The 13,436-nt window shown below is 37.7% G+C and overlaps 1 protein-coding gene across 1 annotated transcript in view; it reads left to right on the top strand.

Moving 5' to 3' along the window:
- Window positions 1-12,835, top strand: part of LOC137294173 (kelch repeat and BTB domain-containing protein 8-like) — a 30,312-nt gene extending 17,477 nt beyond the window's left edge. The window contains exon 2 of the mRNA XM_067825161.1: window positions 10,061-12,835. Coding sequence (XP_067681262.1) covers window positions 10,113-11,972 — 1,860 coding nt within the window. The 5' untranslated portion in view covers window positions 10,061-10,112 and the 3' untranslated portion in view covers window positions 11,973-12,835. The remainder of the gene's footprint in view (window positions 1-10,060) is intronic.
- The last annotated feature ends 601 nt before the right edge of the window (window positions 12,836-13,436 follow it).

The raw sequence follows: 13,436 nt of genomic DNA on the forward strand, positions 1-13,436 counted from the left end.
TCATTGTTTTTCTTTTGTGAGTACCCAGATGATATCCCATAATTTGTGACTGGTTCGTGACCTCTGCTGCGCAGCCCATATGCGCAAATGAATGTTTAATTATAGACAGATCAACTAAGGTGAAGTCATTTTTACTTCATTACAAATGTATTTTGATAACAAATGAAACACTTTGAAGGTTAATCATCTGCCACTGGTAGAAATGGAAAAAAAACTCTATTAGGATGGAAAAATAACGAAGCCCATGTAAGTCTTCATATTTTGTCTCATAATCGTAATTAGTTTATTGTCATATTTTTATGATTTTGAAAATTAATAAAAGAACACTCGGTCTGCTTATACTTACAGTAAATTTCTAACATGACTAAGATTTAAACATTGTATAGACTGCCAATGTGAATCCTATTTCACACATACCCCATGCACGATCTATTGTTTATTTTCTGTCATATAGATTCTGCTGAATGCTACAACCAATGAATTAGAACAAAATGCAAATAATGAATTTAAAACAGACAAATGTTATAGCAACAATGTCAGGCTATTGCCTCGTTCAGGAATGTATGTATCAGTATCCACATAAAAGAATGATATTCTATTCATCTGCAGCTGGTAAATAATCCTGCTCTATGTCGTGTCTACAGTCTAATTTGTGAAAAAGTGACAAATCGTTTGATGTCTTTCACATTGGTGAAAACCTGATAAACCTCTCATTGGTCACCCAAGATAGCACACCTGGCAACTAATTGTATGATGTCTGCCATTCTAAGTAATTTAGTTAACCAATCATGAGCAATCAATCAATCAATCTGATTGTAATCTGAGTTGTGTACCACTAATTATACCTTTTATAAATTCATTAACTGACCATCAAGTGAATGATGACAAATAACATTTGTAGGTGTATACCATCAAACGCGAATTTCAGCAACGGAGATGTAAAACACTTGTCTGCCAAAACTGTTTTGAGTGAGTTTACTTTGACGCCGCTTTTTAGCAATATTCCAGCAATATCACAGCGGGGGACAACAGAAAATGGGCTTCACACATTGTACCCATGTGGGGAATCTAACCTGGGTCTTCGGCGTGACGAGCGAATGCTTTAACCACTAGGCTACCCCACCGCCCTGTTTTGAGGATACCAACGGAACTTACATAGAAATACATAGTGGGCATTTGCTGTGTGCTTGGCTAAATATATGTAATCAGTTTTTTTGAACGTTACAAAATGTTCAGATTTCTCTACCAATGGCAAAGTCTTTGTTTTTAGTTTAGGAATTCAGTTGTGTGTTTTTATTATCATAGATAATAAACCAGGGTAGCTACCATAGCTACCAAAAGTTACGTATGATTTTTGCAATGACAGCTGGGCCAACCCTCAAAATTATCTAAATATGAAACTTTGCGATCTTTCTTTCTTATATGAAACAAATGGCTTGCTATGTGCCTCTAAACATCATATTTTCAAATGACATGATTAAATAATGAGGTAAGAAACACGGAAATAGGATCAAATTGTCTCAGTCACTATACCATCCAGGCATCAGAAAAAAACTACACTGCTGGGATATTTTGTTACAATCAGACAAGGAATACCATGGATATTTTTAAAAATGGCATATGATGGGCATCTGGCTTCTTGACTGTTTAGGGTGAAGAGATTCTGCTAATGTGGACAGGAGCCCAGTCCCTTTGTCTGTCACGGTCGAGGGAGTGGGTGCTGCCCAATTTGCAGCTTGGTTTTGCAATTAGACTGTTGGTGAGAAACATTTTTTACTCTGCATCAGTGCTCCTTTAAGTACTTCTTCAGTGGCATGGTGAGACGGCAGTATGGAAACTCTTTGAAAAATTGGCAGCACAGGCCTATTAATAGGTAGTTTGCAAAGGCAATGCAGTAAACTCAGCAGTGGCAGAAGGGAAGGCAGAGAGAAGATAGAAGTACATGTACAATGCAGAAGGAAGGCAGATCCATTGCCATGGTCACTCATAGGATGCCAAAGATGGTGCAAAGAAGGCAGCGACATTGGCCTGATTGACAGAGCTATCACATGGCATCAACTGTTGACATTCATTCTACATCAACAGTGATGCTTCTGCCTCCTTTCTGTCTTGTTAAGCATCCTTTGTGCGGTCCATAGTAGTGTCTGTGCCTTTTTTGTACACCTTATCAAATCATTCTGCCTTCTTTGACAATTGGAAGGAAAAAGTAATTTGAAGTGATGTCAGAGCCAGTGGTGTCATGTCATTTAAGAGAAAGTGAATTATGATAAACCAGGCTTTCTAAATATATATTTTAGAATGCACAAAGAAAGCAGAAAGGTCATCGTCCTGTGTAAAAGGGGCACTAACAGTTAAGCTGCAAGGACCACCTCACGACACCTTCTCTGTTACAAAACAATGTAATAAATTTCTGGGCATTTACATCCCCTTCCATGAATATTAATGTCCCTAGTAATTAATTGGAAAATAATGACATGAAATGAATTGATGCAAGAGAGCCAGAAATGACAGTTGGAAGGAAAATGTAACGGGAAGTGGTGTCATGTCATTTGAGAGAAAGTGAATGATGATGAGCCAGAAATGATGTCACACTGATTATTATTTGAGAGATAATTATTGATTTCTTAAGAGATCTACAGCACAAATATCGAATTTTCTTGTTCATTTAAAGAGTCAGCTTTGTATGTGTTGTTTTTTCAATGAAGCATAGGAAGAATCCATAAGATTTATTGTTGTCAGCTACTTCACTAGAAACCACCTGTTTTCCTTTGGAGGTCTCTGGTAATGATGTAATACAGGTAGAGGATTCATAAGAATTATCAATCAGTAGTTATCATTATTCGCATCATTCATATGTGTGTGGAGATTTGGGAATCTATTATTTAGAGTGTGGATTGAAGACCCCTAATCCCCATATGGCTTTTTACACACCACACCCCCCGGCATGTAATGCAAGGGGAAATATAGTTGACGCTTCATCTGTCCGTCCGACTGACCGACCATTCGTAATCATTTTGTTTCCAGAGCATAACTCCGGAATATTTCAATATTCTTGTGCAAAACTTGGTAGATATATCAATCTGAACCTGAAGTGGTGCCTTTTGGCATTTACTGGTTTTCATGATTTACTATTCTCTCGGTTTCCATGGAAACGTTTCGGACTTAGTCTCAAAAGTGAGAGGTGTGTTTCGTTTCCGGAGCAGAACTCAAAACTTCTTAATATCTGTCAGTAAAACTTGGTAGATATGTGTTGCAGACCCCAAAGTGGTGCCTTTTGGTATACACAGCTTTTTTTTATTTATGATTTTCTCTGTTTCCATGGAACCGTTTCGGGCTTAGTCTCAAAATGGAAGGATGGTCTTCGTTTCCGGAGCAAACCTCTAAAACTATTCAATATTTTTCTGCAAAACATGGCAGATATATCAATCAGAACCTAAAGTGCTGCCTTTTGGTATGTACAGGTTTTTGTGATTTATTATTTTCTGATTTTCCGTGGAAGCATTTTGGGCTTCGTCTCAAATGGAGAGATGGACTTCGTTTCCGTAGCAGAACTCAAAAACTGTTCAATATTTTTGTGCAAAACTTGGTAGATATATCAATCAGAACCTGAAGTGGTGTCTCTTGCTATGTACAGGTTTTTCTGATTTATGATTTTCTCGGTTTCCATGGAAACATTTCGGACTTTGTCTCAAAATTGAAGGATGGTCTTCATTTCCAGAACAGAACTCAAAAACTGTTCAATGTTTTACTGTAAAACTTGGCAGATATGTGAGGCAGACTTCAAAGTCTGATAATGATAAAGTTTTAGCAGTTTAATGGAAACAATGTGGACTTAGTCTCGAAGTGGACGGAAGGGCTTTTTAAAAAGTTGGAGCACAACTCGAAAAGCATTTCGTATCTTTCAACAGATCTTTGCAGATTTATGAGACAGATCTGAAAGTGGTGCCTTTTGCTGTTTACAGATATGTGGCATTTATATTTTTCATAAATTTCATGGAAACGATTCAGACTTAGTCTAAGAAAACATCAAGTAACTGTCAGATGATTTGTTCTTTGAAATATGTTGGGGCTGAGGGGATATGTCATCTTCTGATGACTTTTGTCATAATATCTCAGTGAATTCATTGACAGGGTCTGTAAGGAAAATGCAGCCGTTGTGCCAAACTGACACCTGGCCCTGAAACATCAGTTTTCAGAGAATGTCAGGAAGGGTTGGTTTGTCAGTCACCAAAGCTTACCTTCCTCCAGCTTTGGGAAGAGACTTTGAAGCTGAGTGAGGACAATTCTGGTAAAATTGAGTAATTCTGCAGGCCAGGAGCAGCAGAGGTGAGCAAGAAAAAGGAACTCCATGATCTGAGAGAGGAAGTACAGAATTCCATCATTGAACTTATGAGGCAGATAGATCAACTCTCTTGAATGTTCCACCAGACCTTGGAACAGCTACAGCATTCTCAGCAACCTTCACCTCAAATACAAGGCTGCTATGTCTGTAATGGCAAAAGGCATTTTGCTTGTGATTTCCTGCACAAACCAAGGCAACAAGGAACCAGAAGCAGAAGGCGTGCCAAAGGCCGCTATTTCCAGCAGAGGAGGGGAGCTAATGGGAACCAGCACAAGGCACCATGCATGGTAACCAGTGACTAGCATCTCATTTGCCGAAAAACTGAATCCTTCTAGTACCATGAGTTGGGTAGTAGAAGGGTTTGGAATAGGCTCATCTATATCTGGCAGTTGGCAACTCCAAGATTTTTCCCATGCAGTGTCTGATTGTCCAGTAGTTAGGGTGTCCATGGCTGGAATGGTAACCAGTTGTCTGTTGAATACAGGGTTGATGGTAACCACAATTACAGAAGAGTCTTTCTTTAAAGCATGTGGTATTGATCTGCTTAAAAAGCAGGGGTGACTCATGCTTTAGGCAACCAATGGTTTGGAGATACCATATATTGGTTATATAGAACTAGACATTGAGGCGCTGGAAAAAACAATTCGGAAAAGAGAAATCTTGGTTGGTGACAACAGTTCTGATATGACAACCAGGCCGCGAAGGGAGCAGGTACCATGCATACTACCGGTGAATGTGATTCGGCTGTGCAGAGATCTGCTGCTTAAAGACCTTGGACAGAACTTCCAGAGCAAAATTTAGGAAATGTCTGTTCATGGGTTGTTGATCTACTATATTCCAGAGGCTTATGCAGCAATGTTTCAGGGAGCAGATTTTCAAAATTCTGCTGGTTTACAAAAGTAAGGATGACATCATTGTATTTGCCATGTCTTTCGAGAACACCTTGATCGGTTGGACGATGTATTCTGAATCTGGAGAAGTCATGGTTTAAAGCTAAAACTGAACAAATGTCACTTCTTGCAGCAAGAGGTGGAATATCTTGAACATGTCATATCTGCTGAAAGTGTTGCAACTGATCAAGAGAAAGTGAAAGCTGTAGCAGAGTGGGAAGTACCCAAGACGTTGAAGGATTTACAATCAATTCTGAGGTTTGCAAGCTACTACAGGCAATATGTAGAGTGTTTCTTCGTTGAAGGGAGTCAGCTTCAAACAGACAAACTGGGAACAGAGATGGGTGTCCCAGTTTGCAGCTTTTGATTTCGAGGTTAAGTACCGAGCAGCACAGCATAATAGGAATGCTGATGCGCTGTTGAGAAAGAAATCAGCTAGCACATTGACGTCCAGGACAGAAACAAAATTCAAGATCACTGGAATAGTACCCTTTATGAAGTGGTAAAAGAACTACACTTTGAGTGAGTGGAGAGTGTAAAAGGTGACACCTGTAGATATCGATGGACCAGACAAAAACGTTAACAGGACAGAAATGAAGGCATGTCAGGTATTACAAAAGTGTCATGGGCAGTGGTAAGTGAATTAGAGGATGAGGGAGAACAGGTTAAGAATTGGTCAGCTGTCAGAACATCAGAATCCTCTGATGAAGACATGTTTTTGGTGGTCAACCTGAGTTCGAGACTCATGAAAGTTGCAATACAAGAGGTAAGTAATGCACTTAAAGAACAACTAAACTCAATTTTTGGGTACTCTTTTTATCGCTGCATATGAAAGACTTCTGGTTAGTCATAAACGGAACACCATTTTTTTAAAAAAAGCACCCTCGTGGTTTAATAATACCAAACGCTGAAAAGTTACTAAAACCATCTGCTTCTCTCTCACCCTCAAATGACACCATAGACAGGATACATAACTCTGTCGCCAGAGCCCTACAGTGACGTCATAGAAGGAAAGATTTTCAGTTAAATATATAGAAAATGTGTAGCCGCTCGTCATTTTGTTGATTTCTTGCCGTCACCAAAGAAATGCCGAATTGTTGTGTTGCCGTCAATTGTTCCTTGGGATTGAAATTTCAACCAATCAGAGCGGCATGTCTCCGTGACGTAATTGTAGGTATAAAAATGAGGGTCTGTGCAGTATTCATGTACATTTCAGGGGGTAAACTATTTCGTTTACAGGTTTGTACAAACCTGAAATCGCGACAGCTGTTGTGAAAACTGAAAGCTCTATGTTCTCACAATCTATCAAGTAGTTTTGTCTCCTGCTTTGCCTAGTTTTTGAGTTACAACCCTTGTTTTCATAGATGATTTTGTCAACATCACTTGGTGTCGCTAGGTTGGAATCAGTGTTAGGTGGTATAAATTTACACGTTATTTGTCATTCACTTGATGCTCGGTTAATGAATTTATAACAGGTATAATTAGTGATAATGCCACTTAGATTACCCGACAACCCAAGGTCCCCATTTGGCATTTCTTGTGTCTGGATCGATCAAAGGATTAACCGATAACACGCTGATTGATTAATTACTTTTATACGGATTTCAATGTTGATTTGTCAAAAGGTGTTGTTTATGTATGTACATTTACAAATCTAAACTGAATGTACTCTGTTGTGTATGTGTCTATGTAAAAACAACACCCTTCTTTCAAAGGATTAACCGAAAATACATTGATTGATTGCTCATTACTGGCTAACTAAATTACTTTTTATCCTCCAGGCATGTTATGCGGGGGGATATAGTCAACGTCTCGTTTGTCCGTCCGTCCGTCCGTCCGTCCGTCCGTCCGTCCGTCCGTCCGTCCGTAATCATTTTGTTTCCGGAGCAAAACTCAGAAACCGTTCAATATTTTTACACCAAACTTGATAGATGTAATGATCTCAACCTATAGTTGTGCCTTTTGCTGTTTACAGACTTTGGGCATTTTTATTTTTTTGTTTTTCCATTGAACATTTTGGTGTTAGTGGAATGGTGGGGCGGGCTTCGTTTCCGGAGCAGAACTCAAAAACCGTTCAGTATTTTTCTGCAAAACTTGGTAGATATATGTGGCAGACCCCAGAGTGGTGCCTTTTGCTCTGTACAGGTTTTTGTGATTTATTATTTTCTCAGTTTCCATGGAAACATTTCGGACTGGAGGGATTGGGCTTCATTTCCGGAACAGAACTCAAAAACTGTTTAATATTTTTGTGCAAAACTTGTGGTAAATTTATCAGTCGGAACCTAAAGTGGTGCCTTTTGCTACTTACAGGTTTTAGTGATTGATCATTTTCTCAGTTTCCATGGAAACATTTTTTACTTACTCTAAAAAGTGAGAGGTGTGTTTCATTTCCGAAGCAGAACTCCAAAACTTCTCAATATCTGTCAGTAAAACTTGGTAGATATGTGTGGCAGACCCCAAAGTGGTGCCTTTTGCTATTTACAGGTTTTTATGATGTATTGTTACTATTCCATGAACATGTTGCTGACTTCGTTTCTGGAGCACTACTCGAAAACCATTTCATATCTTTCAAAAGACCTTGGCAGATATACGAGACAGATCTTGAAATGGTGACTTTTTCTGATTACAGATATTTGGCATTTATATTTTTCATGAATCCCATGGAAACAATTCAGACTTGGTCTAAAAACACAAGTAATTGTCGGATCATTTGTCCTTTCAAATATGTGGGGGCCGGGGGGATATGTCATCTTCTGATGACTCTTGGTTAAAAGAATGACGCACATTATGCAATTAGTTGCCAGGTGTGCTATCTTGGGTGACCAATGAGACTATACAGCAATGTGAAAAACCTGAAAGGATACATTTCGTATATTAGATTGTTAACAGACACATCACTTGGGAAATCTGCAGATGAATTATATATCACTTGTTTTTGTGGATATTGATGGATACATTCCTCGAACAAGGTAATAGCCTGACATTGCTCCTATAACTTTAATTTGTTTTAATTTTAATATATCTATTAAAAGTTTTGTTTTTATTAAGTTGTACCTTTCAACAGAATCATTGTTATCGTTGTGAAGTTGTAATGATGCAGACGACATACACTAGGGCATGCGTGCAATTTATGATTCATATAGGCAAACTATAACATGTCTAGATATTACCTTCCTATTATACATTCGCAGATGGCTTCTTTTTATTAAGTATCAAAATGCATACAAGTATGACAATAAAGTAATTAGGATTATGAGACCAAGTATAAAGACGTATATTGACAAGTGTCTACATACTGATGAATGAACGTTACAAACCAAGTAAATTTAGCAAGTGTAGAAATTCATTGCACAGTATTTTCACTTCAACCCCGACCTCGCTTATGTTACGTTACTGGTTGAGTCATGCAAACGCCTTTTGGTCATGATTCAAATACATATTTATGTAGTTTTGATTTTCTAACTTGATGAAAACAAACCATAATCTCATTAATTCAAATGGACTTAGTCTGTGACTTCACGATTTTCAAAAATGGCGCTGCACTGTATGAGAATGAATGCTATTTAAGTTTGTTTTCACCGACTTACAAAATCAAAATTACTTTCTACTGGTAGTAAAATATGTACTATATTGATGGACAATAGGATTCTGCATGACATTGCTTATAACATAACAATTTCACTCTTGGAATCTAGGCAGGGGTCGATCTAATATTACTTACGATAATATTGCCACTTCGACCACAACTTCACGTCTGAGGAAGAAAGCGTTTTATTCATGGAAAATCCTTTTGGTCAGCAATGTCTAGTAAGCAGTCTTCATTATATAAACTCGATGAAACTTGAACTCCATTTTCTATCCTGGAAGCGTGGTAGGGGCCGAACCATCCGATTTATTATAGACCACAGGCTTCCACAACACTTGCTTCACACACACAAACAACCAATTTAAGCACAAACTGTGGGGTCCGGTGGAAATCTGTGCATAGTGACACCATCACCCGACCCCAAGGAACAATTGACAGCAACACAACAATTTGGCATGTCTTTGACGTCGAGAAATCAGCAAAATGATGAGCTTCCTGCACATTTTCTATACAACTATCTGAAAATCTTTCCTTCTATGACATCACTGTAGGGCTCTTGCAACAGAGCTACGTAACCTGTCTGTGGTTTCGTTTGCGGGTGAGACAGAAGCAGACGTCTTTTTAGCAACTTTTATGTGCTTGGTTTTAATTAACCACAAGTTTTTTCTAAAAAAGAATGGTGTTCCGTTTATGACTAACCAGAAGTCTTTCATATACAGTGGTAAAAAGAGTACCAAAAAATTGAATTTAGTTGATCTTTAAGGCACTCAGGACAAGGGTCGCCCCAGCATTGGTCCAGAGTGAAAGATCAACTGTTGAGAGAAAGGGAGCGAGCGTGAGAGTTTAAGACAAAGAGTGTGGGTGTGAGCACAGACGGAGAGGGAAGCTAAACTGTGAGGCTGCTCCATGTGTTTTATTATATAGAAACTCACAGAATACAAAAATGAACTGGATGCCCCCTTGTGTGATATGTAAGCACCCAGCATGGTCACACTAACATGAAGTTAACATGGGTGTCAAGATTCTTAAAGATATAAAAATGTTAGACCAATGCTAACATTATTAGGTAAATTGGAAATCAATTAAATTTCCAATGCACCCAATGATCACAGGTAAACATTGAGATATAATATCTTCTAGCTGTGTCATTGTCCAAAATGGACATATTTCTTAGCACAAAATTCTCTTGGCAATGACAACAAATTGGCTAATAGTACATCAATGTTTTTATCTTTGTTTCAGAAATGTAAAGAAAAGAGTCATAAACTGGCTGCAGTTTTCGCTGAAAGACACAATGGAATCTATGAGTTATGAAAATGATGCTCATCATGGTTCTGTCCTTGAAGAGTTGAAAAGTATGTTTGATGACAGACAGCTTATAGATGTAGTAATATGTGTTCAAGATGCACGCATCCCAGCTCACAGAAATGTTCTTGCTGCAACAAGCCCTTACTTCAAAGCTATGTTTACTACCAACTTGACTGAAAGCCGACAAAGACAGATACTCCTTCATGAAGTTGACCCAAAGTCTGTGTCACAAATCATCAACTATGCATATACTGGTAATCTTGAAATTACACGTGGAAATGCACAAAATCTTCTTGCCACTGCATCTCTCTTTCAGATTTTGCCAGTACAAAAAGCATGTGCCAAATTTATGGAACTTCAGTTAGATGTGAATAACTGTGTTGGAATATACTACTTTGCCCACATTCATAGCTGTGAGGAGCTTAGAGTTAAGGCTAGAGAGTTTATTGAGAAGAATTTCTGTGATGTGTATAAAACTGAAGAATTCCTATCACTGTCCCATGAAAAAGTCTCAGAAATCATATCATCCGATGAACTGAATGTAGAGAAGGAAGAAATTGTTTATGAAGCTCTGATTTTGTGGATCTATCATGAAATAGAAAGTAGAAAAGAATACCTCGGAGACATGTTGCCCTTAGTCAGGTTAGGGCTTCTTACAGTGAAATATATCCAAGAAAACATTGCCTCAAATATATTGGTGAAACAGTCAAAAAAATGTGCAGAACTGTTGGATGACCTCAAAGACTTTGAACAATGCCCTGAAACATATGATGGTGAATACAACTTTGGGTTGTGCCTGAGATCAGGAATGATTCAACCGGAACACTGCATTCTCTTTATTGGTGGTATTGATCAAAGTAAACCATCCATTAACTGTTACAATCCATTAACTCGTGAAGCATTCCTGATGGAAACATTCCCAGAGACAGATGACCGCAGTGGTTATTACTGCGTTGAAGACCCAGCTGTTTGTGTGACGGAAGACAACATCAACTATGCTGCAGGTGGCAATTATATTTATCATGAAAACTATGGAGAAACACCTTCAGATGACTCCTTTGATGATTTTGATGATGAAGAATCAGTAAGAAAAGACTTCTATCAGTATGATAATGACCATAACAAATGGATTGCTAAAGCACCAATGCTTTTTCCCAAATCAAACTTTTCTCTTGTATATCTTGATGGAAAGATTTATAGCTTTGGTGGGCTTACAGTCAACCAACACCCAACTGAAATAGTGGAATGTTACGATATTGTGAAAAATAGATGGAACTATGTTGGAATGATGCCAACAACTCTTGTAGATTTGTGTGCTGTTGCATACAGAGGTGAAATCTTCTTGTTGGGTGGAAGAACTGGTGTAGGAGCTCACAATGTGGTCATGAAATTTGACCCGAGACGTTTCGACTGGACTTCACTTGCAGGCATGCCAACTCCAAGGTTCAATTTTGGAGCACATGTAGTCGATGATGACATTTTTGTAGCAGGAGGTCAAGTATACTCCCATCTGACTCTTACAATAAATAGGGAAGCATTGAAGTCAGTAGAAATATACAACATTCCAGAAAATAAATGGAGACAAGGACCAGATCTGCCTGAGGAAATGTACAATGTGTCCTTAATGCAAGTAAATGGATCTCTCTATGCTTGTGGTACAACGGAATACCAAAGATCTCCTTTTCGCATATATCGTTACAATGTTGTGTGTAAACTTGACATGTGTAGAAATGAGTGGCAACAAATTGAATCCGACTTATGTGACATCCGCAGCTATGCATGTGTTTCAGCCAAACTTCACACAAGAAAATTATCACAAGTCTTCCGACCTGAAGTGGATACATAAATGAAAGAAATGAAATCATGGAAGTCTGTTCCATGTGTTATTATTTTATATTTCTGCATTATTTATTGGCTGTCTTGCCATCGAGCACATATTTGCTTGAAAAACATTTTATACCTATGATTCCTTTTTTATATTAAATTTGTTTTGAATGATGCTGCAGAAGCACCTATGAATGACTTATGTATTAAATATTTAAAGCCACTTGAGATATTTGGTTTGACAATTTTGTAACACTCTCTATTGTTTGAATATGGGATTCTTGTACTTCCTCTTTCATCTGCAAAATAATAAAATTGTGTTCAACATTTTTTTATCAAGTACAGTGGTTAGCGGTGTAAAATTGTTGTGGACAATAACTACCTTGTATTTCTTTCAGTTTTCAACAAAGGAAAATACTGGACTGAAAATAAGTTTTAACAACTGCTTACAGCCTTTATTTTGGTCCATGTCTTCCTTGTTCATATATCCATCACATATTTCTTAAATATTGGAATACTGTCACAATAATGCAACATTATTATAGCAGTAGCTTAATTTTTCCAGTTGGTGAGATTGTGCTGCCAGCACCTTATTAGGCTCTTTCATTCTGAAGGCACAGTCAAGATTCTAACCACCTGAGCATTTGTACTGTTGGTTATGAATGTATTTTTCACTGTGTAATAGTATAATATGATATTGGAATATGATTCAGAGTAATTTAAAATTACTTGATTTGAGTTGTGCAATATTTGACCATCAAATTATGAAACATGTAGTTTGAGTTGGCTTTTATTTACATTCATTCTAATTTGTGCAAATTTGGATAATCATTGGTTAAGATGGATGATAACTGTCCTTGGAATTAATATAAGACATTTTCCAAATTCTTGCTTCTTTGTGTATTCATACATTTCAGCATTGGGAGCCATGTGAATTTATTCTTTTTGGAGGGGTACTCGAAGTGTTCGATCTAGACCTCCAGTTGAATGATGACAATTTTTATGGATCTGCAACTTATGTAAAGGCAAGAATTCGCTATAGATTCCCTCAAAGAAGTAGAAGACTTAATATTTTATGGAAGCCACAGTGGCTGAGTGGGTGAGATGGGTGACTTTAAGTGTAGGTAATTAGCAGAGATGCCAACCATGATTTTATCGTAGTCACTAGGAATTTTAACTTCGAACTATGTCAATACTATTCCACTAGAAATCCTACGAAATTTGAATAAAATTCATTAAAATTTGGATATATTGACAAAAACATAGGTTTTCAACGATGAAATACATTTTCAGAGTTCGCGTACCTTCCATTCATCAAATATAGTGACATACTTGAACTGCAATGATTGCAAGTAACAAACATAAGCTGATTTAAATACCTTTGCGGTTTGACACATTTAGTTTTGGCGCAAATAATTTCACCACATGACTGTAATATCATTAATTTTTTTCTCAGAATCCATCATGATTTTGTTGGCTACTAATT

The sequence above is a fragment of the Haliotis asinina genome, chromosome 8 (assembly GCF_037392515.1).
Source record: "Haliotis asinina isolate JCU_RB_2024 chromosome 8, JCU_Hal_asi_v2, whole genome shotgun sequence".
NCBI classification, from domain to species: Eukaryota; Metazoa; Mollusca; class Gastropoda; order Lepetellida; family Haliotidae; genus Haliotis; species Haliotis asinina.